Source organism: Bos javanicus, chromosome 21, assembly GCF_032452875.1.
Source record: "Bos javanicus breed banteng chromosome 21, ARS-OSU_banteng_1.0, whole genome shotgun sequence".
In the NCBI taxonomy this organism is placed as follows: domain Eukaryota; kingdom Metazoa; phylum Chordata; class Mammalia; order Artiodactyla; family Bovidae; genus Bos; species Bos javanicus.
Genome location: NC_083888.1, coordinates 66,915,441 through 66,942,798, shown reverse-complemented (window position 1 = coordinate 66,942,798; position 27,358 = coordinate 66,915,441). Strand labels below are relative to the sequence as shown.

General features: G+C 53.4%; 1 protein-coding gene across 2 annotated transcripts in view; it reads left to right on the top strand.

The window, feature by feature from the left end:
* Nucleotides 1-27,358, top strand: part of CDC42BPB (CDC42 binding protein kinase beta) — a 98,222-nt gene that overhangs the window by 45,734 nt on the left and 25,130 nt on the right. For both annotated transcript variants that reach the window (XR_009732231.1, XM_061395413.1), the window contains exons 3-16: nt 3,106-3,189; nt 5,794-5,889; nt 8,247-8,395; nt 13,924-14,017; nt 15,861-16,061; nt 17,697-17,945; nt 19,330-19,409; nt 21,653-21,819; nt 21,895-22,014; nt 22,730-22,863; nt 23,227-23,469; nt 25,544-25,654; nt 26,659-26,903; nt 26,978-27,083. Coding sequence is in view for 1 of the 2 variants with exons in the window: in XM_061395413.1 (XP_061251397.1) it covers nt 3,106-3,189; nt 5,794-5,889; nt 8,247-8,395; nt 13,924-14,017; nt 15,861-16,061; nt 17,697-17,945; nt 19,330-19,409; nt 21,653-21,819; nt 21,895-22,014; nt 22,730-22,863; nt 23,227-23,469; nt 25,544-25,654; nt 26,659-26,903; nt 26,978-27,083 (2,079 nt within the window). In the remaining variant the exon portion in view is untranslated. The remainder of the gene's footprint in view (nt 1-3,105; nt 3,190-5,793; nt 5,890-8,246; nt 8,396-13,923; nt 14,018-15,860; nt 16,062-17,696; nt 17,946-19,329; nt 19,410-21,652; nt 21,820-21,894; nt 22,015-22,729; nt 22,864-23,226; nt 23,470-25,543; nt 25,655-26,658; nt 26,904-26,977; nt 27,084-27,358) is intronic.

Genomic DNA, 27,358 nt, shown 5'->3' with positions numbered 1-27,358 from the left:
GGTGCCCAGGGCCGTGGCTTTGGACGTGACGGCAGGTCCCTGAGGGTGACCGTGTGCTGGGCACCACAGGCCTCACATGCTTTCATGGACATGGAGAAGGTGCGAGGCTGAGTCGCAGAGTGGGGGCCTGGCCGCAGGTGGGCGGTGGGGGGCAGCGCTGACCCCTGTGCCTGACGCAAAGCCCGCGTGTCCAGCCACCCTGCGCTGCTGCCCCTTGTTCCTAGGATGATTTAAAGAAGCAGAGCTGTGAAAGCTTTGTTTAGAAACAGGTTCAAATTAAGAGAACAGCTGTGTGCATAGAGCGGTTCAGAGACCGGTCCAGCCCTTTACTCAGATACCGTTTTGTTGGCGTTTCATCTCATTTTCTTGATCGTGGCATAGCTGTGCTGCTCTCGCCTGCGCTCCCTCCCCCTCCTCCCCTGCCTCTGTGCGCGTGTACTTTATCAGAACCGTCCTGGGTGCTCTCTGAAAGCTTTCTGTGCCCCGGCAGGGCTCCTTTCGAGAGCCGCGCTCTCTTGTGGTCTGCGTGTCGTTCCCGGTAAGGTCTGGGTCATCACTGATGCTTGTCGTTTTCAGAATCGCGTTCTTTTTCTCAAAGGTCAGCAGCTCTGCCTTGCTTACCAGGTTAGACCGTTTCTGTACTAAGTACTAGCAGGTTTTTTTCCTCCACTTAATATCTTACCCACCCAGATTATAGCTGATTCCCAGGAAGAAATAGACACTCCTCAGATGATGACAGCGTGTGCTCAGAGTTCCTGTCCTTAGACGTGTTGGAGAGCCCACTAAATGTTCATTTGTTGTTGTTCTTAATTTATTCAGAATTGTAGTGAGTTTGGTCAGTGATTTCTGAATCGGCAGCGGACAGACAGCCGCTTAGGTGTGGTGTGAGGGGAGCGGCCCTTGGAGTGGCGGTGACGAGGTGAAGGGGGTGAGGGCCAGAGGGTGGTCGTGGGCACTCATGTGGAGGGGACCCTGGCTGGGAGCCCAGCCGTGCAGGGCATGTACCTCCGACCCTCTGCAGGCTCTGGGAGGATTATATCTAATTGTGACCATTGTGCTAAGACAGTCCTTCCCAGCACTCACCTGTGGGAATGAGGCTCTGCACCTCAGATGGCACACCTGTGACGGTATTAGAAGGAGCCACCATCTAGGACTGGAGAGGGCGAGCTGAGGGAGAGGGTCTGCTGCTCCGCACAGCCCGGGCACAGGCGGTGTTCTGTGCATGTCACCCCTGTGGCTGCTGCGATGATGTTGCTGTGTGGTGGTGATTAGAAAGCAGGGGAATAAGTGGTTCGCTTTTGTAACTCTCTGTCCTATCCCTGTGTGTGGCAGTCCTTGGCAGCAGAGCCCAGGTGCAGGGGTCAGTATCACTGCTTATGGTTTTGTGATGGGGACTTAGGGCAACGAGTGAGTGATTTATTTATATAGGGTAGGAGGCGCCGTACGATGGTGCAGACATCACATCTCATGTGCAGCAATGGAAGAATTCATTTTAGATTTGATGGGGACCAGGAGAAGGCACTGGCACCCCACTCCAGTACTCTCACCTGGAAAATCCCATGGACGGAGGAGCATGGTGGACTGCGGTCCATGGGGTCGCTAGGAGTCGGACATGACTTCGCGACTTCCCTTTCACTTTTCACTTTCATGTGTTGGAGAAGGAAATGGCAACCCACTCCAGTGTTCTTGCCTGGAGAATCCCAGGGATGGGGGAGCCTGGTGGGCTGCCGTCTCTGGGGTCGCACAGAGTCGGACATGACTGAAGCGACTTAGCAGCAGCAGCAGCAGCAGCAGTCCAAGAGGACTTCCTGGACGAGGTGGCATTTGAGTTGTACCTTGACGAATATGGCTGACAGCCAGCATGTTGAGGGCTAATACCTATGTTCCTAAACCACCCTGAGCCGTGTTGAGCGTGTCGAGTCTTGATTCACACGGCAGGCTTAGGACAGTCCTGCTGTTGTCCATTTCCTAGTTGTAAAAACTGAGGCACAAAGAAGTGAATCTGCCCAGCTTACACTTTGGAGCTCCCTGTAGGGAAAGAGCAAATTAGCCGAGACGGTGGTGCTCAGGCTATCTTGTCCCACAGCCTCTCACCCTCGTTTTGTAAATACATGGTTATGTAACAGCTGAGACCACATACAGCACCGCACGTGCGTGTCGCGACATACCTCATGGGCCACTTTTGTTCTGTCAACGTGTATAAGCTCCACCTGAAAAGCCCTTGGAGCTACATGATGGTCTGCGGTAGGGCTGCTGCACCAGCCCAGAGAGAGCACCAGCTGCTCTGCCCAGTGCGTCTTGCCCACACTGGGTTCAGTGAACAGTGAGATATAGGAAGACATCCCCTACCCCAGTTACTCACTGCCCTTGTGAAGAAAAAATCCCAGAGGCAAGTCCTGGCACGTGCAGGGCTGGCCATAGGACTGAGAGGTGGAGGGGGGTGGGTGTGCCGGGAGATGAAGCCCCAGAATGCAGGAGGGGAGCTTGGGAGCCCCTGACAGAATGCAAAGCCATCGCTGTGTAAATGTGCAGACCCCAGAGAGAGGCCAGCAGACCGCGTGCTCTGGTGCTTCAGCTCCGAAGTGATGGGGGCTGAGCCGGCGACGGAGGTCATTCAGGCCGCATGTGGCTAGAACCGACTTTCTTTTTAATCAATTTATTTTTATTTTTGTTTACACTGGACCTTTTTTGCTGCTCGGGCTTTCTTTAGCTGCGAGAGAACAGGGGCTGTCTTGGGTGTGGTGCTCAGACTTCTGCGGTGGCCTCCCCTGTGGCCGAGCACGGGGCCGAGCACGGGGCGTGGGCTCTGGGGTTTCGCATCGGGCTGTAGTTGCCCCGAGGCACATGCAGCCTTCCCAGGCCGGGGATTGTCCCCGGGCGTTGGCAGGTGGGGTCTTCCCCGTTGTGTCACCAGGGAAGTCCTAGAATCGAGTTTTGAAGCTTAAAAGGGCAAATCTTCACTTAAATAGAAAGTTTTACTTTCCTTAACAGCTCATTTTCCAGGGTTTCCAGGCAGTTAAGTTTTCTCTGTAATTAATGAAATGTGCTGCTGACCTTTTGTGCTTCGTTAACTGAATTTTTGTTGAACTCACATTTGTATGACAGGTTGCTGTTGTCAAAATGAAGAACACTGAACGAATATACGCCATGAAAATCCTTAACAAGTGGGAAATGCTGAAAAGAGCAGAGGTAAGTGAGGCGCCTTAAATAAATCCATAAACAGGCAGTTTCTATGTCAGGAAAGGTCTGACGGAGCCCAGCTGGTGAGAACCACAGTCCTTGCACATCTGGACCTTCCTTCCTTCTGTCTGTCCTTCCTTCTGTCTGTCCGTCCTTCCCTTCTTGACAAGAGCTGCTGCTTTCTGTCAGCAGGCCCTCAGCCTCTCCCACCCATCCCTCTCGGTGTCGGCTCCGGCCAGGTGCCTCTCTCTTGAGAGCCCCCTTGGGTGTGTCTGCGGGGGCAGCGGTCCAGTGGTTAGGACTCCCAAGCTTCCACTGCACGGAGCGTGGGTTCAGCCCCTGTCAGGGAGCTGAGATGTCACGGGCCTGATGCAGCCAGGAAAAAACCCTCAGGCATCTTATCTCAGTTCTGCTACCGGTGCAGAAGGATTCTTGAATCTGGGAATGTTTTGCCCTCCCTCCTCTAGAGGAGGGAAGGTTATAAATAAAAGTAGGTGACCACTGCAGGGCAGCCTGTTTCTTTTCCTTGTCCACCTGGGTGGCGGCTGTTTCATGCCCCTGGCCTCGCTCTCCCCGCCCCGCCCCCATCCCCCCCCAGGCCGCTGCTGCCCTTTGTCTGCCCCGGGCACTCCCCTCCAGAACCACCCCCTCCTCCTCTGGAAATTCCTTCTCATCCCGTCACTCTGACGCCTCCTGGTAACTCCAGGTGGCCCCTTTGCTGTTTTCATGGATGTTTACCTGCTGATGCTAGTGGCCACGCCGTGTGGACAGTACACACGAGGCTCTCCTGAGCGCAGGCCGTCCCTCCTCCCTCACCAGTGCTCCCGCCTCAGCTCCCTGCTGGCCACCCAGCTCTGTCCTTTTAAACCACATGCTGCTTCTCCCCTCCCCTGTCCACACTCGTGTCCTCTTTCCATCTGCAGCTGGACCCGTCACACGGCCTTACACGTGTCATTGTTCAAACGTGTGTTGTCACCAGTGTCAGGGTCACCCGACTCGAAATGCAGGCGTCCCGTGACTCGGCCTTCTCTGCCCCCTTCTTGGCCCCACCCTGTCCACTCCACGTCCCCTCCCCGGCCCCACCCTGTCCACTCCGTGTCCCCCGCCCCCACCCTGTCCACTCCTCGTCCCCCCCGGCCCCACCCTGTCTGCTCTGCGTCCCCCCCAGCCCCACCCTGTCCGCTCTGCGTCCCCCCCTCCCTGGCCCCACCCTGTCCACTCTGCGTCCCCCCCCTCCCTGGCCCCACCCTGTCCACTCTGCGTCCCCCCCCCCCCTGGCCCCACCCTGTCCACTCTGCGTCCCCCCCCTCCCTGGCCCCACCCTGTCCACTCTGCGTCCCCCCCCTCCCTGGCCCTACCCTGTCCACTCTGTGTCCTCCCCCCCGGCCCCACCCTGTCTGCTCCACATCCCCCCCCCCGGCCCCACCCCGTCCACTCCTCGTCCCCCCCTCCCCTCCCTGGCCCTACCCTGTCCACTCCTCGTCCCCCCCTCCCCTCCCGGCCCCGCCCCGTCCACTCCACGTCCTTCCCCCAGCCCCGCCCCGTCCACTGCGTGTCTCCCCTCTCCGTCTTTATCCATCACCAACGGCCCCAGCAGCCCTTCTTCCTGTCATCGCTGGCAGGTCAGTGAACACAGGAAAGTCACTGGAGCATTTCTCAGGGGAAAAGATACTGTTACATGAAAGTTTGGGGACTGAATAAAGTACTCGGGGAAAGAAATACTAGTAGCAAATTCTATTGAAGTTTAAATTTTTACGGAAGGGATTGACTTATGAAAGAAGCTAGTTGGGCCACACATAATGTAACTTGTTACGTTAATCTCTAGTGACGTATGTGTAAGGTAAACATTAAAAATTATAAAAGCTTTAGGCGTAGATGACTCACCTTATCACACTAGTCATGGTGCGTGAGCACATTTAAAGAGTTGAATGTTGCTTTCTAAATTTAAACCTGGTTACACAGAACCTGTAATTGGCATACTGTGCACCAAGTCCAGGTGTGAGCTGGGCTGAATCTCACGTGTTGGCCCTGGAAGGGGCGTGTGGAGGGGTGGGTGCGAGCCCCCTGCGGGGAGGTGACTTCTCAGCAGCCCCAACACACTCGGGGTGGGGCCACGGGGGCAGGAGAGAGCAGAGATCCCGCTGCTGCTGTGGGAGCCCTCACGGGGAGACGCCATGCGCCTGGTCCCTGCGTCCTGGGGGGCGGGGGGTGGGGCCGTGGTCTCGGAGCCAGCGTCCACTCAGAGCCTCCGTCCACTGCAGGCCTGGAGGGCGGGGGCCGTGGCCTCAGAGCCAGCGTCCACTCAAAGCCTCGGTCCACTGCAGGCCTGGAGGGCGGGGGCCGTGGCCTCAGAGCCTGCGTCTGCTCAGAGCCTCTGTCCACTCAGCCTGCATCCGCTCAGAGCCTCCGTCCACTGCAGGCCTGGAGGGTGGAGGCCGTGGCCTCAGAGCCTGCGTCTGCTCAGAGCCTCTGTCCACTTAGAGCCTGCATCCGCTCAGAGCCTCTGTCCACTGCAGGGCGGGGGCCGTGGCCTCGGAGCCTGCGTCTGCTCGGGGCTGCGCCCTGCAGGCGCCATCCCAGTGGACACAGCCTGGCTTTCTCCCCACTTCACAGACGGCCTGTTTCCGGGAAGAGCGAGACGTGCTGGTGAACGGGGACTGTCAGTGGATCACCACGCTGCACTACGCCTTCCAGGACGAGAACTACCTGGTAAGTGTGGGCCCCGAGGGCCCCGGCCCGTGACGTCATGCCAGGGGTTCTGACTCTTGTGTGCCAGCACTGAGAACGAGCAAGGCTCTCTGGGACTGTTGCTGCCCAAACGTGCATCTGACGATAAAACCGAGGGTTGGTTGCAGTGTGATCATGCAGGTGAACTTCTTCACTCTGATCATTAGATAGCGTGCTTATTTTCTTCACTTGGTTTATTATGAAATGGGGGTTTTCTGTCTTGAATTATATGTAAGAATAAGAAACTGGGAATTCAGAACGTTGGCGCCTTGACCTGAGTGGCTTTTCCGTCGAGTTTCCCTGGCGGGCGCGTCGAACAACAAATGCTGGTTTGCAGCCCTGCCCACTGGGGCTGCTGACATAGGTTTGGGGGTGACTCTTGGTCCCCGTGTTCTTGTCAGCTGTTTGTTCCGACTGGAGCTGGGGCTTACTTGCAGTGTCAGCTCATCACTTTGTGACTCGTGCGTGTGGGTAGCATGAGCTTGGACGTGTAAGAGAACAGGTGCAGAAGACACACAGATGACTAACAGACACATGAAAAGATGCTCAGCATCATTCGTTATCAGAGAAATGCAAATCAAAACCACAACGATGTACCGTCTCACACCGCTCACAACAGCTGCTATCAATAAGTCTACAAACAGTAAACGCTGGAGAGGGTGCAGAGAAAAGGGAACCTCTTACACTGTTGGTGGGAATGCAAACTAGTACAGCCACTATGGAGAACAGTGTGGAGATTCCTTAAAAAACTGGAAATAGAACTGCCGTATGATCCAGCAATCCCACTGCTGGGCATACACACTGAGGAAACCAGAATTGAAAGAGACACGTGTACCCCAGTGTTCATCGCAGCACTGTTTACAATAGCTAGGACGTGGAAGCACCCTAGATGCCCATCGGCAGACGAATGGATAAGAAAGCTGTGGTACATATACACAAGGGAGTATTATTCAGCCATTAAAAAGAACACATTTGAATCAGTACTAACGAGATGAATGAGACTGGAGCCTATTATATAGAGTGAAGTAAGTCAGAAAGAAAAACACCAATACAGTATATTAACGTGTATGTGGAATTTAGAAAGATGATAACGACAATCCTATATGTGAGATACCAAGAGAGACATAGATATAAAGAACAGACTTTTGGACTCTGTGGGAGAAGGCAAGGTGGGATGATTTGAGAGAATGGCACTGAAACATGCATATTACCATATGTGAAATAGATGACCAGTTCAGGTTTGATGGAAACACGGCACTCACGGCCGGTGCACTGGAACCACCCAGAGGGAGAGGATGGGGAGGGAGGTGGGGAGGGGGTTTGAGATAGGGGGCACACGTACGCCTGTGGCTGATTCATGTCGATATATGGGAAAAACCACCACAACATTGTAAAGTAATTAGCCTCCAATTATAATAAATTAATTAAAAAAGCGAACAGGTGCAGGACAACCAGTTTGGAGTGAAAGGTAAATCAGACCTTTGGCTTGGGCCCCGAATGACTCATGATGGCTTTGTTAGGACTTTTAACTCTGAGAAGGACTTGCCAGGTTTGCCTGAACCTGGAAATGTCCACGCCATGGAGCTCTGAGTGGACGGAGTCTGCACGGACCTTGGGGAAACTGGTCTTAGCCCAGCTCCTCCGCCCGGGGAGCGGCCGGCACGTTTCCCCAGCCGTGGCCGCACGGGACTTGCAGGGCAGGGCCTCAGGTGACATGTGAATTCACTCTGAGCGGTGGACTCCATGTGCTTCCAGGAAGTGGAGTCATGTAGAATTTCTTTCATTTATCTTAAAATAATCTCTTTCAGACCTCAGAGAAATCCATTAGATTCAGTAGGCCAGGACTAGGTAACATGGTGTGTTAGACTGTTTAGATTCGAAAAAATACATGTTTGTTTTGAGGGGGGACAGCTGGGGTTTATTGGGCACAGCCTGTTGGTTATCAGTCAGTCTTCCCAGTGGCTGGGCGAGTTAGGCATCCATGGTTTTTCACCATTGTATGAACAGTTTCTGGGTCCAGGGTTAGGGTTAAATCAACAGTCCTCTGATCAATTTGTAAATTGAGTGTGGTTTCTGTATTGATACCATCTGGTTATGTTGTGCAGGCAGAAATTTTATTGACAAGAATAGATATTTACTGAGCTCTGTTCCCTGGTGGATGCGTCACTTCACACCCAGCGTGCCTCAAGGTCCACATTCCGGGGGCGCGTCCTGGGCAACAGGAGCCACTTGGGTGCCTCCCTCCAGACTCCGCGGGTCCAGAAGCTCTGCGGCAGGAGCGTGGCCTCTGATCATGAGGTCTGGTGGTGATGGATGCTGTCTTCCCTGCCTATTTGCAGTACTTGGTCATGGATTACTACGTGGGTGGCGATTTACTGACCCTGCTCAGTAAATTTGAGGACAAGCTTCCAGAAGATATGGCAAGATTCTACATCGGTGAAATGGTGTTGGCGATCGATTCCATCCATCAGCTTCATTACGTACACAGGTAGTCACCTTGTTAGGTGTTTTATGGAAACCACCATTAATGTGTTGAAGCATTCCTTTTAGAGCCCCATCGCCAGGCTCTGCGGAGAATTTGGGAGGTTGGGGTCCTCCCTTTGGCTGCCACAATGTGGGGTGCTTCCCGGGTCACTGCTCTGTGGCAGCGGCTGTCAGCTAAGGTCACCTTGTCCTTTGGTGTCTGCCTGCCATTGGCTCCTGCTCTGCCCTGCCCGCCCCCCCAGAGCTCGTTCCCGGTCACCCACAGAACATTAGGGGGGTTGAGTTGAGGGGGCTCCCATCACAGCAGTATAAAGGACTCGAACAAGTGTAACTGCTCCTGCGTGGCAGACGGGGGTGGCAGCGTGGGACAGGCCCCCTGCTGCTCGCCGCACGGCCCCCGCCGCCAGGACCGCGGCCTTAGTCGTTGCCCAGCCTGCACCTCTGTGTCCGTCTCACTCTGCTGTTTAAGACAGGGATTCAGTCCTGCGGGGTTGGGTGGTGGTAGGGGCAGGGGTTGTTGGTTCTGTTTTACTTCTTTTCATCAAAATGTTTCATGGCGGTAGTTTTAGAAATTCAAATAGTTGTACAGGGCTTATACCAAAACATGAGTGTTCAGTCCTGCTCCACACTGACGCCCCTGCCATAGGTAACTATCGTCAATTTATAGTTGTTTCTTCTGGTATTTGCCTGCATATTTCCAACTAACAGAAATGTGTTTCTATTGCTGCTGCATTTTGTGGGGTGAGGGCGGGGGTCTCAGAGCACGTCTGTTTAAGTGGAGGTTTGACTCTTTTACATAAGTAGGTACATCTCTCTCATCCCTCCTTCCCGCCTGGGCCCAGTTAGTGTCATGCGGTTCCCCCTCAAACACCGTGAGTGTGAACTGAGTGTGAACTGCACGGGTCGCAGATTCTACACCGGCTTCTTTCACTAAGTACTTTCCACGCCTCTGAGCCTCTCAGGGATTTTCCTAACCAGATGCAGCTCGTGCTTCTAGGGTGGCGATGGTGCCCAGTGTCAAAGGAACAGCCCTTCAAGCCCTGCCATGAGTGTGACCGTGTTGCCCTGGGAGGGGGCAGCTTTCCAGGGGCCACGCGGTCCTGCCCGGGCACTGGTCTCTGTGCCACAGGGAGCCCGGGGTACTGCCCCCTAGCGGGTGGTGCTTTCAGGGCACCGAGGTCTGGGCCAGAGGTGCTCTTCCCTCTCCTGTGTCCTGTAATGTCACTATGCCTGCTTTTATAACAGTCACTGTTTCTGTTTTCAACATCAGATTTTATACTCTTCTTGATGGAATTTTGCTTAATTCACTACGGAGAGATGAATGTCTTTGTAGTTGTCACAGATCTCCAGGGAAATTAATTTGACTGCCTTTTGAACAGTTTATTCTTTCCTGTTTTTCCCTAAGTAGAAGGCTTTCTGTTGATTTTCTTAATTGGTTGTGTAGAAACTTTGCTCTATCTTCTAACTTCAGGGCATAGTAGGAAACATTAAAATGCATAATTTGACATTCTTAAAGTCAACGCAGTATTCAGACCAAGTGCTTGAATGACCTAGTCTAACAACACAGTTCGCAGAGTTAGATAGAACAGGAAGTCAGTCCTACCCCTGTCTCAGGGGTGTGCCTGAGTAAGTTAAGGCTGCCTGTGGTGGGGCCGGAGGTGAGTGACTCCCATCAGAATGACGGGAGGTTCATAACGGCGGGTTCAGACCATAGCTTTGGGCCCCTTTCTCATGGGAGGATGTGGGCCATGGCGACTTCTTAGGGCAGTGCCCACTGCCCCCGAGCCGGGCTCCTGCAGACAGAGCGGCTGCGCCCCGCCTTTGGCAGCTGGACCCCTTCGAGGCTCACTGCAGGAAGCAGCGGTGACCTCCGACCTGGCCGAGCACGCCAGTGGGCACCACCGTTCCTAGGAGGTCAGCCTCAGAAACCAGCAGAGCAGAGACCCAAGAGGCACAGGCTCCCAGGGATTGCAGCCTGGCAGGGTTTTGTTTTTAATTTTAACATTTCCATTCAACTCTTTGTTTTAAAAAAAAAATTGTTTATTTGGCTGTGCTGGGTCTTACTTGTGACACGAGGGATCTAGTTCCCTGATCAGGGATTGACCTCAGGCCCCCTGCACTGGGGGCCCAGAGTCTCAGCCACTCCAGGGAAGTCCCACAGGCAGGTTTTGTAATGTATTAAATTTATTGGTTGTTTTCTTCTAATGGTTTTATTTTTTACGTAAACTCCATTTGGAGTTTATTCTTATATAAAGAATGGATCTGATTTTATCTCTAATTAAAAGGCTCTTCGGTTGTCCCAGCACGAACTTAGATGTCTTTGCCCACTGATCTGAAGCAGCATCTCCATGATACGCTCAGTTTCTCTGAGTTTGGTCTCTTCTGGATATGTTATTCTGTTCCATTGTCTTTCTGTCTCTGCTCTGGGACCACATCATGGAGGCTTGAAATTCCATGGGGCCAAGTCTCCCATCACACCTCTTTCTTTTCAGTGTTTTCCTAGCTGTTCTTACATGTTGGTTGTTCCATATCAGCTTTCAATATCAACTGGTCTGGCTCCAAAAAAAGCAGGACACTTACTTATTTTTAAATTTGATGAGCCTTTCAGTCTGTAGATTCAGGTCTTTTTTTTTTTTTAATGTCTGGAAAGTTGTCTTGGGTTTCAGGTTCAGATATGATGTTTTATTGTTTTGATTCTTCAGGGACTCTTGTTATGAATATGTTGTGCCTTCTTTACCTGTCTTCCATTTCAGTCTCCAGCTGCTTTGTCCCTGACCCTTTTTAATTATTTGTCCCATTTTTACTTTTTCAGATCCTTTCCTCCGTTTCTTCACTGCCTTTCATTTGACTTTTTTTTAAATTTTTTGTTTATTTTTGGCTATGCTGGGTTTTGGTTGCTGCACAGGCTTTTCTCTGGTTGCGGAGCGCGCGGGTGGACCTCACAGGCTATCTTCTCTCGCCACGGAGCGCGGGCTCTAGGGCGCGGGGCTTCAGGAGCTGTGGCGTGCACACGGGCTGCGTTGCTCTGAGGCACATGGGCTCTTCCCACATCAGGGATTGAACCTGTGTCTTCTGCATTGGTGGGAGGATTCTTTACCACTGAGCCGCCAGAGCAGCCCTAGATTTTTATTTAAATTGATTCTTCTGTGGCATCTTACACTTTAGTTTTCATTTCTGTTAAGATCGTCTTTTTCTTCTATTTCTCCCCTGGGTTAAATCAAATCTCTTTTCTCTTCTCCTTATTTTTGTCTAGTTCTGTTTGGTTTTGCCATGACTTGTCACAGGTGGGATCTTAGTTCCCTGACTGGGCATCAAACCTTTGCCCCCTGCAGTGGAAGCTCAGTTTTAACCACTAGAATAGGAAAGTAGTTTTTATTTTTCTGAGTCATCAAGGGATTCTTTTTTTTTTTTTTTTTGGAGGAACTGGTTCTTTATTTCAAAAAGACATTTATCAATTTTCAGTATCAAAACGGTTACACTATTGGTTTTTTTTTTCTCCCAGTTGGTCCCCAAAGAGACACCAAAGGAGAGAACATTTTAAGCCAATTAAGCTGCAGGATGCACACCTAACAGACCTCACTGAAACCTCATCAAAAAAGGGGGATTGGGTAGGGAAAGAAACTTTAAAAGATCAGCACACTGCTAGCCCACAGACTGTAGAGAGCTCTTACAGGCAGAGGGGTGACCAGTGTGCCTCAACCCCAAAGAAGCAAAGTTCCAAAATAATATAAAATTTAAAAGTTTTGTACATATGCTTTTCAAGATTTCTCCAGCACTAACCGATACAAAGCACAATGAGATGGCACTTTTAGAGACAGCAGCTTCAGACCCAGAAAAGGGTGATGAGATGAGTTTCATATGGCTAAATCAGTGGCAAAACATAATTTTCTTTCCTTTCTTTCAAGGAGGCAGGAGAGCAAATAAGTGGCCACTTCAACATAAGGGGCACATGATCCATTCAGTGAGCAGTTGGGAACAGGGTAGAGCTGGGACAAGGATTTGGTCTCAGAGGTTTCACCATCTTAATTGTTTGGTCGCTTCTGATGAAAAAAGAAAGAAAAGGTTGTCCAGAGATACTGTAAAGCTGAAAACCTGAACAGCACTTTTTTTTTTTTTTTGGCTAACTCCTCCTGGAATCATCTTTCTGGTTTGGCAGGTACTTTTTACAGGGCAATGAGGTTTCCCCAAATGGAGCCTTTCTCTGGACTGCTAGGCTCTCAGTAAGGCAGGCCCAAACCTTTTCCCTTTCTCTCTGGAGAAGGCAATATGCATTAAGCTGAAATGTTACCTTCCAAAAGTGAGAAAGGGATTAGACTGCTGCTTCAGAACTACGGAATTATCTGGAATGTTTTTTTACAAATGGTTGTTTTCTCTTTCGTACTCCTGAGTATTTATTTAAGATTTATTTCAGTCTGGAGTGCTTGGCTAGAGGGATTTGGGGTTTGTTTTTTTTGCTTTACTTTTTTTGGATTAATCATCTTTTGCTCACATGTGTTTGTGAGACTTTCTGTGTTGTGGGAGTAGCAGGGGCTTTTGTGTGTTTGCATCAGGGTGTAGCATTGTGTCAGGCCAGAGTGGCCCGGCTTCTGTGTCCCTTCTGCAGGGGGACTTGAGGTGGTCCATGCTCAAGCCCCCTTGCAGAAGGTGGGCCTTGTCACAGCCCCTCTTGGCGGCTGTTACCAGCTGTGCTGCTGGGAGCATCCTTGCGGTCTTCTTGGTGAACACCTTCCTTGTAAAGTTTGTGTTCCTTGTCATGCTGTCTGGTCACACAGACTTATTCTGCCAGGAAGGAGGACTAGTCCCTTGAAGTCCACCGCACCGCCCCCCACTCCCCGCCCGGTGTTGGCCAGTACACAGGACGGTCGGTAGGATGACGGCTTGAGTGAGAGACTTCCCTTTCCTGTGCGGGGTGACTGGCAGACTGCTGCGCTCTGAGCTTCCCTGTCATCGTCTATAACATACACTTGGGGAGGGGCCCGTGGTGCTCTGGAATACACGTGCGACACCGTCCTGCCCCGGCTCCTCATGCAACCCGATATGCATCAGGTCCCGCCCAGGCGTCTCCTCGGTGGCCTCGGCCACCTGGCCCCCTTTGCACGCTGTCCCTCTGCCTCCTCTGTTCGCTCGTGTCTCTTCGTAGCAGTTGCCACACGGCTTGTGCCTTGTGATGCCGAGGCCCTGCGCGGCTGTGCCTGGCGTGTTCATGTCTTGATATCCTGGCCAGAGGGAGGCTTCCTGAAGGCAGGAAGTGCTGTCCAGCCCCTGCTGTGGGCCCGGTCGAGAGCAGCGCCCAGCATGCGGGAGGCCTGGGCTGGCAGGGGGGCGGGGGGGGGGGGTCCGTGACCAGTCCCAGCGGTTAATGGGGGTTCACCATTAACTGCTGCACGCCAACCACACCGCCCCAGGGGTGCTCTCCTAGGTCCTGTCGTGACGAACTAGCGCTTCCTGTGGTGATTCTCTACTAGTGAAGGGCTGTGACCTACCTGAGTGTTGCATGGGAATGGTTCACCTATGTATTTATTTTACTAACAGAGACATTAAACCTGACAATGTCCTTCTGGATGTAAATGGTCATATCCGCCTGGCCGACTTTGGATCCTGTTTGAAGATGAATGACGATGGAACTGTAGGTATTTTTGTTGAAACTTTTCCATTTGGTTTTGTGTTTTGCTTGCAGTTAGAAGGGGCTTGTTTGCATTTTCAATTTGAGATACAATTAAGAAACCAAGTTTATTAACGTAAATTAAGAAGACAAGTCCATTTAGAAAACAGTTGAAATTTTCTATTTACGGTTAAAACATCTTGATTGCTTCCTGTGTTCGCGAAAGTGATCTGTGTGCCTTCTGCAGAGAGGAGTTCAGGTGTCCTCAGATCCCCGGGGCGACTCCCGGGCGCCGACCCCACGGTGAGAGAGGGGCAGCCGGCCAGTGGGCAGACCTGAGCTGGGTGTCGGTGTCTTCTCGTTTCTGTCTGGGGCAGGACTTCCTGAATGGGGGTACCCCCCTCCCAAGGGCCAGCGGACGCTCCCTCTGCAGAGCGGGAGGACACCCCCAGAGTGGCCATCCCGAGCCCGATGGCCAGGTGGCCTTGGTGGGCCTCCCGCCTCCCTCGGCTGGCTCCAGCACGCAGCTCCACTGCGTCAGGGAATCGTCTGCATCCTTCCCGGTGGCCCCCGTCGCAGTTTGGGTTTTAGGTGTTTTGGGAGTCTTTTAAAAACCTACACGAGTCATAAAGTCTACTGTAACTGCTTCTCCAGAGAGAGCAGCCCCTGCCCCACCCCTTGCTGTGGGTTTTCAAGCAGCAGTAAAAGAACATAAAGCTGGCAGTACGTGACAGTGTTTTAAAAAGAGCGAGTCGGTTAACTCTCTCCACAAAGCCAGTCTCTTATTTCTAATGTGATGGGTCTATTGGTGCTGTCCCCAAAGCCAGTCTTCTAACGAGGGAGCTCTGGCCTTGGTCTGAGCCCGCGCGCTGGGCATCTTTCCCCGGGGGCTCACCCACCTCACCTCCCGGTAGCTGTCCCCTGCTGCCCTGTCCGACTCCTGAGGACTCCCCACTGAGTCCTGCCACCGGGCCCTGGGCTGTGACCAGGGAGAGGCTGGTCTTTTCGAGGACGGGCCTTCTTGGCTGTTGTCGTCGCGTCTTGCTGACCCCAGTCCTTTGGACTCCACATGCTCTGAGGCCGGTCTGTGGCCTCTCAGCACACCCAGCCCCCACGTTGTCTCCGTGATGGTTGCAGCTCCCCACGGAGGGCGTGTCCAGCACCCAGCAGGTCCCTGGACCTACTTCCAGACGTTCCAGTTTGGAGCTCGAGGGTAGGGTGTGGGTGATCAGCCCGAGCTTCCCCTGGGAGCGTGTCAGAAAGGCAGGATCTTAGAATCCCTCTCGAAAGCGTGTGGTGTCCATGCACGTACAAGTCTGAGGCGGCCTGGCCTGGACGCACGGGGTGCCTGGACTGCACTTTGAGCCGCGATGGGGAATGTGGGGCTCCAGTGCTGTGTGGGGCTGGGTGGGCATCTAGGGATTGAAAAACCCGGCGGGCAGGAGAGTCTGGTGCATTCTGGAAACTGTCCGATGTTTAACGCTATAAAAATAGCTCTAAGTTGTCTCTGACTCTTGCGATCCCATGAACTGTAGCCCACCAGGCTCCTCTGTCCATGGAATTCTTCAGGCAAGAGTACTGGAGTGGGCTGCCATTTCCTTCTCCAGGGGAACTTCCCGATCCAGGAATTGAACTCAGGTCTCCCACATTGCAGGCAGATGCTTTACCAACAGAGCTACGCGGGAAGCCCCGGTTTAGTGCTATAGGAACATTTATTTGCATTGAATTTTTCGTTATGAGGTTTTTAAATCATGACCATGTGCCAGGTTTATCCTGTGCCAGGTTTATCCTGTGATTGTTTCTTCATCCACTGTCTCCTAGAGACGTCCTCGGGTTTCCCTTCACCTTGCCCGCCCTCTCCCCTAAGGTGCAGTCCTCCGTGGCCGTGGGCACCCCGGACTACATCTCCCCAGAGATCCTGCAGGCGATGGAGGACGGCATGGGCAAGTACGGCCCCGAGTGCGACTGGTGGTCTCTGGGCGTCTGCATGTACGAGATGCTGTATGGAGAGACCCCGTTCTACGCCGAGTCCCTCGTGGAGACCTACGGGAAGATCATGAACCATGAAGTAAGCCGTCGCACTTCCACCCCGTGTGTGTTCGAGTCCCTGGGGAAGAGGGATGGGTGGAGCAGGCTGGGCGGCCAGACGGGTGTCCGAGTGGGCTGCTGACCCGGGAGACGAGAGCGGAGGGGGACGCTCCCGTTCCCTGGTGGAGGGTGGTGGGTCCGTTGGCCAGAACCCCTGCAGGAGATGTGGGCTTCGGGAGCTAGACACAGGTCCGTGCGGGGCCAGGTGGGCGAGAACTGCCCAAGGGGGCTCTCGGGCCCCTGCCGCCTGTGTGCCCGCCCTTCCTTAGGCGTCAGCTCTGCCCCTCCAGCCTGTTTGCCCCGAAGTCGTCAGGAGTGGATCACACGTCTCAGCACAGTAGTGCTCTTAGTCCTTTCTTGAGCCTGTTTCTTTTCCTCCTGCTTTCCCCCCTTTTCCCAGGTACTCATTTTTCACTTCTATTTCCCTCATTTTCTGTTTATTATTTCTTCTTCCTTCTAAGATTTTTGTCATCTGTGTTTTTTCTTTTTACACCTTTCCCCACGTCCTTCTGACTCCAGGGTCAGCCTCTCTGCCGGTTGGCTCACAGCACCCTTCCCCACCTGCTCGGTCACTCACCCAGACAGGTGCTCACTTGTCTGCTCTCTCCTCCCAGCCTGGTCTCCCAGTATTTGCTCAGATAAGGAGCAGATTAACATTAAAGTCCTAAAGCATCTTTCTCTTAACTCAAGAAAAGTTATTCCTTAAAAAATTTGTTTTCAAAGTAGGAATGTATTTTTATTTATAAATTAATATATACTATTAAAAACTTCAGACATGCCGAAGTGCATGCAGTAAGTTGATGAAAGGCACCCTGTGAACTTCTGGTGGTAAACGTGGTGAAGGGAATAAGTGGGACTTGCTTGCATTCTAAGGCCTGCTGTCTCCCTGAGCGCCTGCCGCCTGTGGGCACCCCCACCCCCACCCCGGTGGTCTCTGATCATTTATTCCGTCTCTGCTGCAGCCCCGTGAGGCAGCGCTGCTGTCCCTTCTAGAGATTACAGGTGAGGCCTGAACCGCAGGGGTGGCTCAGCACACAGGCCCACGGTGCCCTGGTGCGTGTGTGGCCTTGTGAACCTCCTAGCATGTGGGAGGTGGGGACTGTTTAAATAAATGGGATCTCGGTCACATATGGCCAGGGTTCCGCTCGTCTTTCTCCTCAGTGCTCAGAGGCAGACCTTACTTACCGTGTGTATGTGTGCAGTGTATCTCGTTTTAGCAAGTCCCTCTGTGATGAGCTTTGAGGTACTTTTCAATTTCCTTGGTCAGAGCAGAATGGCGTCACGAGCATGTCGTGTGTTCTCATTGATGCTGTGGGCAAAACTCGTACTGAAGGTGTGCCCGTTTCTCGCCCACCTGCAACCTGCTGTCGGTGTTCTTTGCCACCTTGATAGGTGGGCATTTATCACCGTTTTAGTTCACGTGCAGGGTGATGACAAGTCCACCGTGACTAAACCAGCGAGACTGAGGGTTTTCTGGAATGAAGCTCCATCAGCTTCGGCTGCGCGTGGCCACTGGGATGCAGAAAGGGACTGTAGCGCTGCAGCTGCGCCTCTGCTCTGTTCCCCGTGATGCCTGCGTGCCGCGAGTCCCCTGACTGCCCCCCTGCCCCCCCAGGAGCGGTTTCAGTTCCCGTCCCACGTCACAGACGTGTCCGAGGAGGCCAGAGACCTTATCCAGAGGCTGATCTGCAGCCGGGAGCGCCGGCTGGGGCAGAACGGGGTGGAGGACTTCAAGAAGCACGCCTTCTTCCAAGGGCTGAACTGGGAGAACATCCGGAATCTGGAGGCGCCCTACATCCCGGATGTGAGCAGTCCTTCCGACACGTCCAACTTCGACGTGGACGACGACGTGCTGCGGAACATCGTAAGTGTGGCGGCACCCTGCCCTCCATGCTGTGTCTCAGGTCTGCGTGCACACGGCTTGCTCATCAAGGTGGCGAATCTGAGAACTGTGCCAACTTCCGAAACTGTGGCGGTTGCCTCAAGGAATGCACCTCTCATTCTAGCCTTCAGCTTGGTCCTTAAAGAGATGGCTTACTCAGTTTTAAATAGCTGTTCTGTTTTAGGATTCATCAGAATTATTTGATGCTTTTGTGCCTTTGTGAACAGTGTCACGTTCTCTGTTGCATCAGAGTGTCCCTTCTGCCTTGTCCCCCTGCCAGGGGCCTGCCCGTGGCCCCACGGTGGCATGGGTCTCTGGGTCTCCGCTCCTCCTCACTGTCCCTGTGCTCGAGGACATGTCCGCTCTTCTGCCGACACGTGTGTTCAGCATGTGCGTGACTGTTTGCTTGCATGGCCGGAGGTCGGGAGCAACAGGGATGAGAGGCCGATTTTGAGGCGCTGATATCTCAGGTCCTGGGTTCTCCACATTGGGTGTTGGCCGTGGGGCCCACCTAGTGTATGTCTCAGATTGTGGTTCTCCACGTTGGGTGCTGGCCGTGGGGCCCACCTGGTATCTGACCTGGTCTCACAGGGCCGCTGAGGAGCTCTTCATTGTACTTTTTGGGCCCGGAGAGTTTTGCTCACGTGTTGTGAAATTATTTTGGTCTCATCAGACTCAACATTCAGTATGTGTTACTTTAAGCCCTTTAACATGAGTGTTGGGGATAGAGAAACTGAGGTTTAACCAGGGAAAAGAAAACTGTGTTTGATTTAGAGGCTCTTTCTTAGTAAAATAAGAGTGGAACTTTAGATGATGTGAGAAAAGACCGAGGAAAGTATTAATATTATTTTTGAAAGGATTTTTCCTGAACTTCAGATAAACGTATTTCCACACTGAAATTTCCCAGGTAAATAACTTTGCTTTTATTTTTAATAGAGAAGGATCCTCAAACTGAAAAATAGCAGTAAACCCATGTAAAACAGTCTCCCCTTGGGTTCCAGACCCCGCTTCTGGCCTGTTTCAGGGCAGGAACCCAGCACCCCTGCCTCCGCCCCGTGTCCCCCCTGCTCAGGGTAACGGTGAGCAGCGGCTCCTGCCGCTTTAGAAGGTTTGCAGTTACCTGATCCCACTTCAGCCTGAGCATCGCTGTCTCAGAAGCAGTGTGTTTATCCCCTTCACAGCCTCGTGCTTTGGCTCAAGCTGGGAATGAAGCGGGAACCGGCCGGCACCCAGCCCCGAGTGGGCAGCGTTCTGGGAGGCCCTGTGGGGTTCCCCGCTGCACCGTGACTCCCCTGGAACGCTCTCCCCTCCTGTTCTCTGTTGGTTTGAACATGGTTTTGTTCACGTTGGCTGTGTTCTCCTGCAGGAAGTGTTACCTCCTGGTTCTCACACGGGCTTCTCTGGATTGCACTTGCCGTTCATCGGGTTCACGTTCACCACGGAAAGGTGCGTCTTCGTCTGCCTTCCCCGAAGGTGGGGGTCTTCCCGTGGGGTGGAGGAGCCTCCATGTGGGGCAGAGCCCCGTCAGAGCCAGGGACTTGGACGTGTTCTGTGCTTGAGGGAGCTTCTCTTTTAACAACCCATTAAAAGTGGAAAAGCTGTTTTTACCTCAGACTTGAGGGGGTTCAGCCTGCAGGCCCTAGTTTGCTGGCCACGACCTCTGCTGGCCACTCAGCCAGACGGGGTTTGCGCAGGTGGGACACTGGGGGCCCTGGCTGGCAGCAGGTTGTCTGGTCACCCCGGCTGAGCGTCCCCTTCATCTGGGCTCTGCTGGCTTTCGTGGGGGTTTTTGCTGCAGCCCTGGGGTTCCTGGGGGCACGGGGAGGGGCTGTAGATGAGAGCTGAACCCCGCCTGTGAGCACACCCGCGGGAGCCCTGGCTGGGGGTCGTGTGTGTGGCCTGTCTCCAGGGGCTTCCGCAGAGTTGTGGTGCTCATGGTGCTCTAACTCGATTTTAAAAGGACACTGGGCCAAGCAAAGGGGGCTGAGGAAGAAAGGCAGTAAAATAAGACAAATGGGGCTGCCTCGGCGCCTGGAGCGAGGTCACTGAGCTTGGTTCCTGGCTGCCTCCAGCCGCGGGTGCCTAAATTGGTATAAATTTTTACGGAAGCGGCCTGCTGCTGCTGCTAAGTCGCTTCAGTTGTGACCGACTCTGTGCAACCCCATAGACGGCAGCTCACCAGGCCCCGCTGTCCCTGGGATTCTCCAGGCAAGAACACTGGAGCGGGTTGCCATTTCCTTCTCCAATGCATGAAAGTGAAAAGTGAAAGTGAAGTCGCTCAGTCGTGTCCGACTCTTAGCGACCCCATGGACTGCAGCCTACCAGGCTCCTCCATCCATGGGATTTTCCAGGCAAGAGTACTGGAGTGGGTTGCCATTGCCTTCTCCGCGGAAGCGGCCTACTTCTGCCCTAGCTTGTGAAAGCTCTCTTCAGGTGTGATGCTGGAGTTAGTGTGCTTAGACCAGAGTGACGGCAGATGCCTTCCAGCCCAGTGGCGGCATTCTGGGTGTGCTGGACGTGTTGACTTGTTAGCCCCTCTGCAGAGGCTCTAGGCCCTTCCACCTCGTTCAGCTCACTGGGTGCCTGTCACACCTGCGGACCTTTGGCCCCCAGGGAGGCTCCAGGTTTGGCAGGTTAACCCAGGGACCTCTTCCTGAAACAGACCACCTTTGAGAAACACCAGCCAGGCCCTTCTGTGAGGGAGAGTGTGTGTGTGTGTGTGTGTGTGTGTGCGCGCGTGCACGCACAGTCACTGTAGAACTCAGAAAAGCGTCCCTGACTGTCCTTCTGTGTATGTGTATGTGCACACTCCCTCACTGTGTAGAACTCAGAAACGCCCCTGACGTTGTCATCACGTTAAAAGCAAGAGGAGCTAAGTGGCTTGTCCCCAAGTTCAGCTCTGACGGAGAGAACCTTCCTCAGCCCGAATCTGTGTATCAGAGTGCGCTCGTGCAGAGGCGCGTCGTGAGTCGCTGCTGGTTGGTGAGGACCTGGGCTGTGCTGGTCCAGGGGCTGGACTGGAAGGAGCCGTGCAGGGTGCTGACAGTATGCGGGGGACGACAAGCCCCAGAGGCTGAGGGGACGGTCCCGGTGAGGGCAGAGCCAGCGTGTCCTCGCCCCTCATCATGCTGCAGCCACCACTGAGCATCAGGGCGCCTCTGCCCACAGCCCCCCAGGCCCTGCCAGCCCAGGCCCTCGTGCAGGAGGCCTTCTCCCTCAGTTCATGGTTAGGTGTGCATGGTGACTTAGAGATTACACTCGGCGCCATCACAGTGAAGTGAATCCACATCGTCTGTTCAGTGACTAAGTCACGCCCAACTCCTGCAACCCCACGGACTATAGCCCACCAGGCTCCTCTCTCCGTGGGATTTCCCAGGCAAGAATACTGGAGTGGGTTGCTATTGCTTTCTCCAGAATCAACTGTACTTCAATAAAAGAAAGAGAATTATACTTCCCAGCCCTGCAGAGGTGCTCTGTCTAACCAGCCCTCTCACCACCCATTGCCACCCAGTGGTTTGGGGCAAGGAAGACTCTTGTCTGGTTTTGGCTCCATAAACAATAGTCTTTTCACAGGTGATTTTGTTTGCCAGTTTGAAAAGGCTTATCTTTTACCCCAGGAAGTTTCTAAACATTAATGAAGTCCCTGTAAAGTCTCCGTGGGTGAGAACACGCTGTTGCTTTATCTGCAGCTGCTTCTCTGACCGGGGCTCTCTGAAGAGCATCCTGCAGTCCAGCACACTGACCAGAGATGAGGGCGTGCAGCGCGATCTGGAGGCCAGCCTGCAGGTGGAGGCCTACGAGAGACGCATCCGGAGGCTGGAGCAGGAGAGGCTGGAGCTGAGCCGGAAGCTGCAGGGTGAGGGGTGGGGCCTCTGCTCGGGGACCGCCCTCTGCCCCCCACGGCCCATGCTCACATGCGTCTCCTCCCCAGAGTCCACACAGACCGTCCAGTCCCTCCATGGCTCAGCCCGGACCCTGGGCGGTGCAGCCCGGGACAAAGAGATCAAACGGCTGAACGAAGAGATCGAACGTTTGAAGAATAAGATAGCAGGTGAGTGTTCTAAGGTCACCCTGCTTAGACTCTCTGTTCTCAGATCTTCCTTTCTGTAAAGAACATTCTTGGAGTCCTTTCCATTGGATGGAAAAGCAGGAAAAAAAAGTTAAACTTTAGCAAAGTTTTGCCAGTTTATTTTAAATGATTTCTCTAACGTGCCTAACTTTAACACTATAGGAACTGATTTGAGCTGTTAGAATTAATGCTTTATATATATGAGACAGAACAGCCATAACTCTCTCTTTCTGGAGCTCGTCTCTCCCACAGCTGGGCTTCCTCTTCAATGTTAAAGTGCTAGATCTGGTGTCACCAGAATCATGTTTTGTGGCTCCCAGTTATCAGAGCTTCCTGAAGACTCAAGGCACCGTTAAGTCCCAGCCCTTAGCCTGACATGTGGGTCGGCGCTACACCTGACTCATCTCAAATCAACCCCGAGTCAGTGGCCGTCTCTCTGCTTCCTTCTGGGACCCACCTTCCTGATCCGAGAAAAGGCTGCCATTGAGTGCCTTACTCACCGAGACCCTCCCACACTGCCCAGCTGTGCTTGTCTGTTACACGGGAGCGAGGGCCAGACGGGCCGCAGGCGCCCCGGGGCTCACGTCCCCGGGGAGAGGGTGTGGACACACGTCAGAGCTAAGTCTGGGGGGTCTGTCAGATGTGCTGGCGGCCACGCGCGTGTAAGGGATCCCGGCTTGTTTCCTGTTTCGCTCAGATTCCAGTCGGCTGGAACGGCAGCTCGAGGACACGGTGACTCTCCGCCAGGAGCACGAGGATTCCGCGCAGCGGCTGAAGGGCCTGGAGAAGCAGTACCGCGTGGTGCGGCAGGAGAAGGAGGACCTCCACAAGGTAGGCGGGCCCGTCTGTGGGAAAGTGCATGGCTTCGCGGAGTGTGCAGTTGCGTTCGTGGGAACGTCGGAGACTTGCAGGCCTTCATCCACCTCTGTGATGGTGTGATGACACGGGAGAGGTCGGGATTCCTGAGCCAGGCAAGCTTGGGCACCTCGTGGGCTCCCTGGGCCCTGGTGGCCTTCAGGCTGTGCTGGGGCCGACAGAGGGCCTTCCCGGGGAGCTCAGTTTTCGAGGCTGAGGCTGCAGCTTTTCACCAGCATTTGCTGTCACTTCAAACCCTTGACACAGCAGCAGGTGGTGCTTCTCACCTTCCGGTCCTTGTTAGGCAAATGTAAACAGCCTGTAACTCCTTGTGTTCAGCAATTGATCGAGGCTTCCGAGCGGTTAAAGTCCCAGGCCCGAGAGCTGAAAGACGCCCACCAGCAGCGGAAGCTGGCCCTGCAGGAGTTCTCGGAGCTCAACGAACGCATGGCCGAGCTGCGCTCCCAGAAGCAGAAGGTGTCACGGCAGCTGCGGGACCGAGAGGAGGAGGTGGAGGCGGCCATGCAGAAGATCGACGCGCTGCGGCAGGAGGTCCGCAGGGCCGACAAGGGCCGGAAGGAGGTAGCGTCTTGCGGCGTCGGGCTGTGTTGATGGGGTGTCTGGAGGGTCCCGGTAAGGTGGCTTTGAGAGCTCGGGCTGCATCCCGTAAATCACTGGGAAGTAAAATGGATCTTAAATTTCATGTGAAGCCAAGTAAGTTTCTCTGCCAAGTGTTTATCTTGTAGTAGTACAAGATACATACATACATTTGTGAAATTATTAAAACTGGTCTCTGTAGTACAAGATACATACATACATTTGTGAAATTATTAAAACAGGTCTCTGTAGTAGTAAAGTTTTAGAGTAAAGTAGAGGGCTTTGTGCCCCAGAAGTACCATAGAAACATGCCGTGACGTGATGTGGCATGGCTTCCAAGAACTGAAGGCTAGAAGCGGGTGGAGGGCCCATCTCAGCCCAGGGACCGAGACTGACTCTGGGACCCTCGACACTCAGAAGGTCACCAAGGCCCCAGGGAGCTTATGTGTATTTGGTTACAGGCCTTAATGTTTAACAACTTAGAAGTTAAAACTGAAAAATGTTCACATAACCACAGACGGATTCAGTTCAGTTCATTTCAGTCGCTCAGTCGTATCTGACTCTTTGCGACCCCATGGACTGCAGCACACCAGGCTTCCCTGTCCATCACTAACTCCAGGAACTTGCTTAAACTCATGTCCATCGGTGATACCATTCAACCATCTCATCCTCTGTTATCTCCTTCTCCTCCTGCCTTTAATCTTTCCCAGCATCAGGGTCTTTTCCAAGAAGTCAGTACTTCGCATCAGGTGGCCAAAGTATTGGAGTTTCAGCTTCAGCATCAGTCTTTGCAGTGAATGTTCAGGACTGATCTTTAGGACTGACTGGTTGGATCTCCTTGCAGTCCATGGGACTCTCGATAGTCTCCAACACCACAAAAGCATCAATTCTTCAGTGCTCAGCTTTCTTTATGGTCCAGCTCACATCCATACACGACCACTGGAAAAACCACAGCTTTGACTAGACAGACCTTTGTCGACAAAAGAATGTCTCTGCTTTTTAATATGCTGTCTAGGTTCTTAATAGCTTTTTTTTCAAGGAGCAAGCATCTTTTAACTTCATGGCTGCAGTCACCATCTGCAGTGATTTTTGGAGCCCAAGAAAATAAAAGTCTCTCACTGTTTCCATTGTTTCCCCATCTATTTGCCATGAAGTGATGGGACTGGATGCCATGATCATTTTTGTGCATTTCTTTAATGTCTGATTTAGTAGAAAGCACCCAGATTCTCATATGTGTTTCTGTGTTGTCTGTAGTGATAACCTTTGCTGTATAATTTACATGAAGAAAACCTAGCTCCTAAGATAGGGAATTAGAGGAGGAAGGCCTTGCAGATCCTCAAGGGCCTCAGGACCCCACTTTGAGAACTGCTATCCTAGAAGGTTCGATATGTTCTGCTCTTAACAGGCAGCATATTTCCTGCAGCCCTACCTATAAATTTGTTGGGGTTCCCTCAGTACACTGCCAGGAGGGCCTGGAAATACCTGTTCTGTTCCATTCATGTTCAGGGCTCTTTGTCCTTTGGCCTCAAGATGGCTGTGCTTTCTTCTTAGACAGTTGGTTGTGGAACCCCAGGACACTTGCGTTAATAATTACAGCCAACCACAGCTCTCTTCAGTGAACCCCTGGTTGGGCACAGCCCTTCTGGTTCTGGGGGTAGCCCTGCAGCCAAAGCAGCTGGGCCCGGGGTGCTCAGCTTGAGGCAGGGTCATGGTACACAGACCTCCTTACTCTCTCCACGCTGGTGTGTGTTTGGAATCTCCCCTTTGGACAATGAATCTGTGTTCTGCAGGCATCAGAAATCCTTGTTTTCACAAACTTGTATCTTTTCTTGAAATTCAGTTTCAGTGTATCCGTTTAAATTAGAATTTAAGCTAACCAGCCATTCTAGTTAAGTCCCAACGTGTATTTCTCAGCCATTAACTTGTGATGGAACCTGAGGGAGCGTGAAAAATCAGGAAGCTTTCTGGAGACTCGGTTCCCTGGGACTGCCTCCCCAGGAGGGCTCCAGCCACGGTGGGCCTGGCGGGTTGCGGTAAGCAGCGCTCTCTCCCTCCTCAGCTGGAGGTGCAGCTCGAGGACGCGGTGGCCGAGGCCTCCAAGGAGCGCAAGCTGCGGGAGCACAGTGAGAACTTTTCCAAGCAAGTGGAGAGCGAGCTCGAGGCCCTCAAGGTAGTGCTGCGAGTCTCTCCTCACCGAGGGAGCGGGGCAGGCCGTGGTCCTTGGCAGCCGGTGGGTGGGAGTCCCGGGATCCCGACGTGGAAGCTCGTGGGAGCTTTTCGCTTTTCAGAACCAGATCCTTCACTTGACCTCCTAGAACCAGCCCTCGTACACTGACACCTCTTGCTTTCTCTGTGTCTTGGTCTGTGAATTCAGTGCAGGTCATTCTGGAAGGGCTCCTCACAGCCCATGTCCTGCTGGTTGTCTGCAGGGGGCTGAGGTGGGGTGGGGCTGTAGGAGCTCCCTGTTAGCTGAGAGACCTCAGATACGGGCCTCCACTTTCTGAGCCTTTCTCCTCATCTGTGCGATGGAGACAGCAGTCTCCTCCCTCTCATAGCTGGCCCTTCGCCTAGACTTGGTGCCGTGACTGCGTCTCTCGGTCCCTCTCTTCACCTCTGTAGTCTGTCCTCTCCAGGCAGCGTGTCACTCCAGAGTCAGAGCCCGTCACGCCTCTACTGGCCGCTGATGGCTTCCTGCGCTCTCGAATAACCCCGACCCCACCTTCCAGCCTCCCCGACGCCCTCCTGTTGTCCAGCCTCGTGCAGCTCGCCCCCCACCCCGCTCTCCTCACCCCCTCACCCCTATGACCCTCCTAGCCTGACAGCTCAGTGCCCACGTCACCACCCATGACAGCAGAAACCCTGTGTGACCCTGTCAGCAGGAGGTGCCTGACTCAGGGCCCTCCAGAGAATCCTCTGGTGTGAATGAACAGACCACATGAGGAGACCTTGAGGGCCACTCACGTCAGAGTGTGAGCAGGGCCTTGGGGTCCCAGGCAAATCTGGACTCAACCTTTCCAGGGCAGAACCCTCCACCCCCGCAAAGCCTGCCCTGCAGCCGTGGGAAGGATCAGTGCCTGCCGTCGGGAGCCTTACTGTGTCTGCTGTGGGCGGGGTGAGGCGGGGCCCTCGAGGAGGATGCAGAGATTTCTGATCTGTCCCAACCTTTGTCCTCAGATGAAGCAGGGGGGCCGTGGGCCAGGTGCCGCCCTAGAACATCAGCAGGAGATTTCCAAGATAAAATCTGAGCTCGAGAAGAAAGTCCTGTTTTATGAAGAGGAGCTGGTGAGACGCGAGGCCTCCCACGTGCTGGAGGTGAAGAACGTGAAGAAGGAGGTGCACGACTCCGAAAGCCAGCAGCTGGCCCTGCAGAAAGAGGTGATGATGCTGAAGGACAAGCTGGAGAAGTCCCGGCGAGAGCGGTGAGTGCGCGCGTGGGGGCAGGGCCGGGGGCGCGCCGCGGCCGGGGGCCCTGACGCCTGTCCTGCGTCCTCAGGCACAACGAGATGGAGGAGGCCGTGGGCACCATCAGGGATAAGTACGAGCGGGAGAGGGCGATGCTGTTCGAGGAGAACAAGAAGCTGACTGCCGAGAACGAGAAGGTGATCGAAGGGCTGAGTGTCGCTCTGTGGAAGCTGCCATTCTTTTCACTCTTGAGTCTTAGAAGTTGGGGTTTTAAATAACTTAATTTCTAAATGATGGAATATGTTTAGTCTTCAAAGTGGGATGTCTTCATTTAGTTACAAGCTGCTGATTATCTGTAACCACTAGCTCTGATCACTTTGACACTCACATTTCTGTTGAAGCAGGGCTTAAGTTACATATGGCCAGGAACCCCACATTGGAAGTTAGGTTGGCAAACCCTCATAATGGTGAA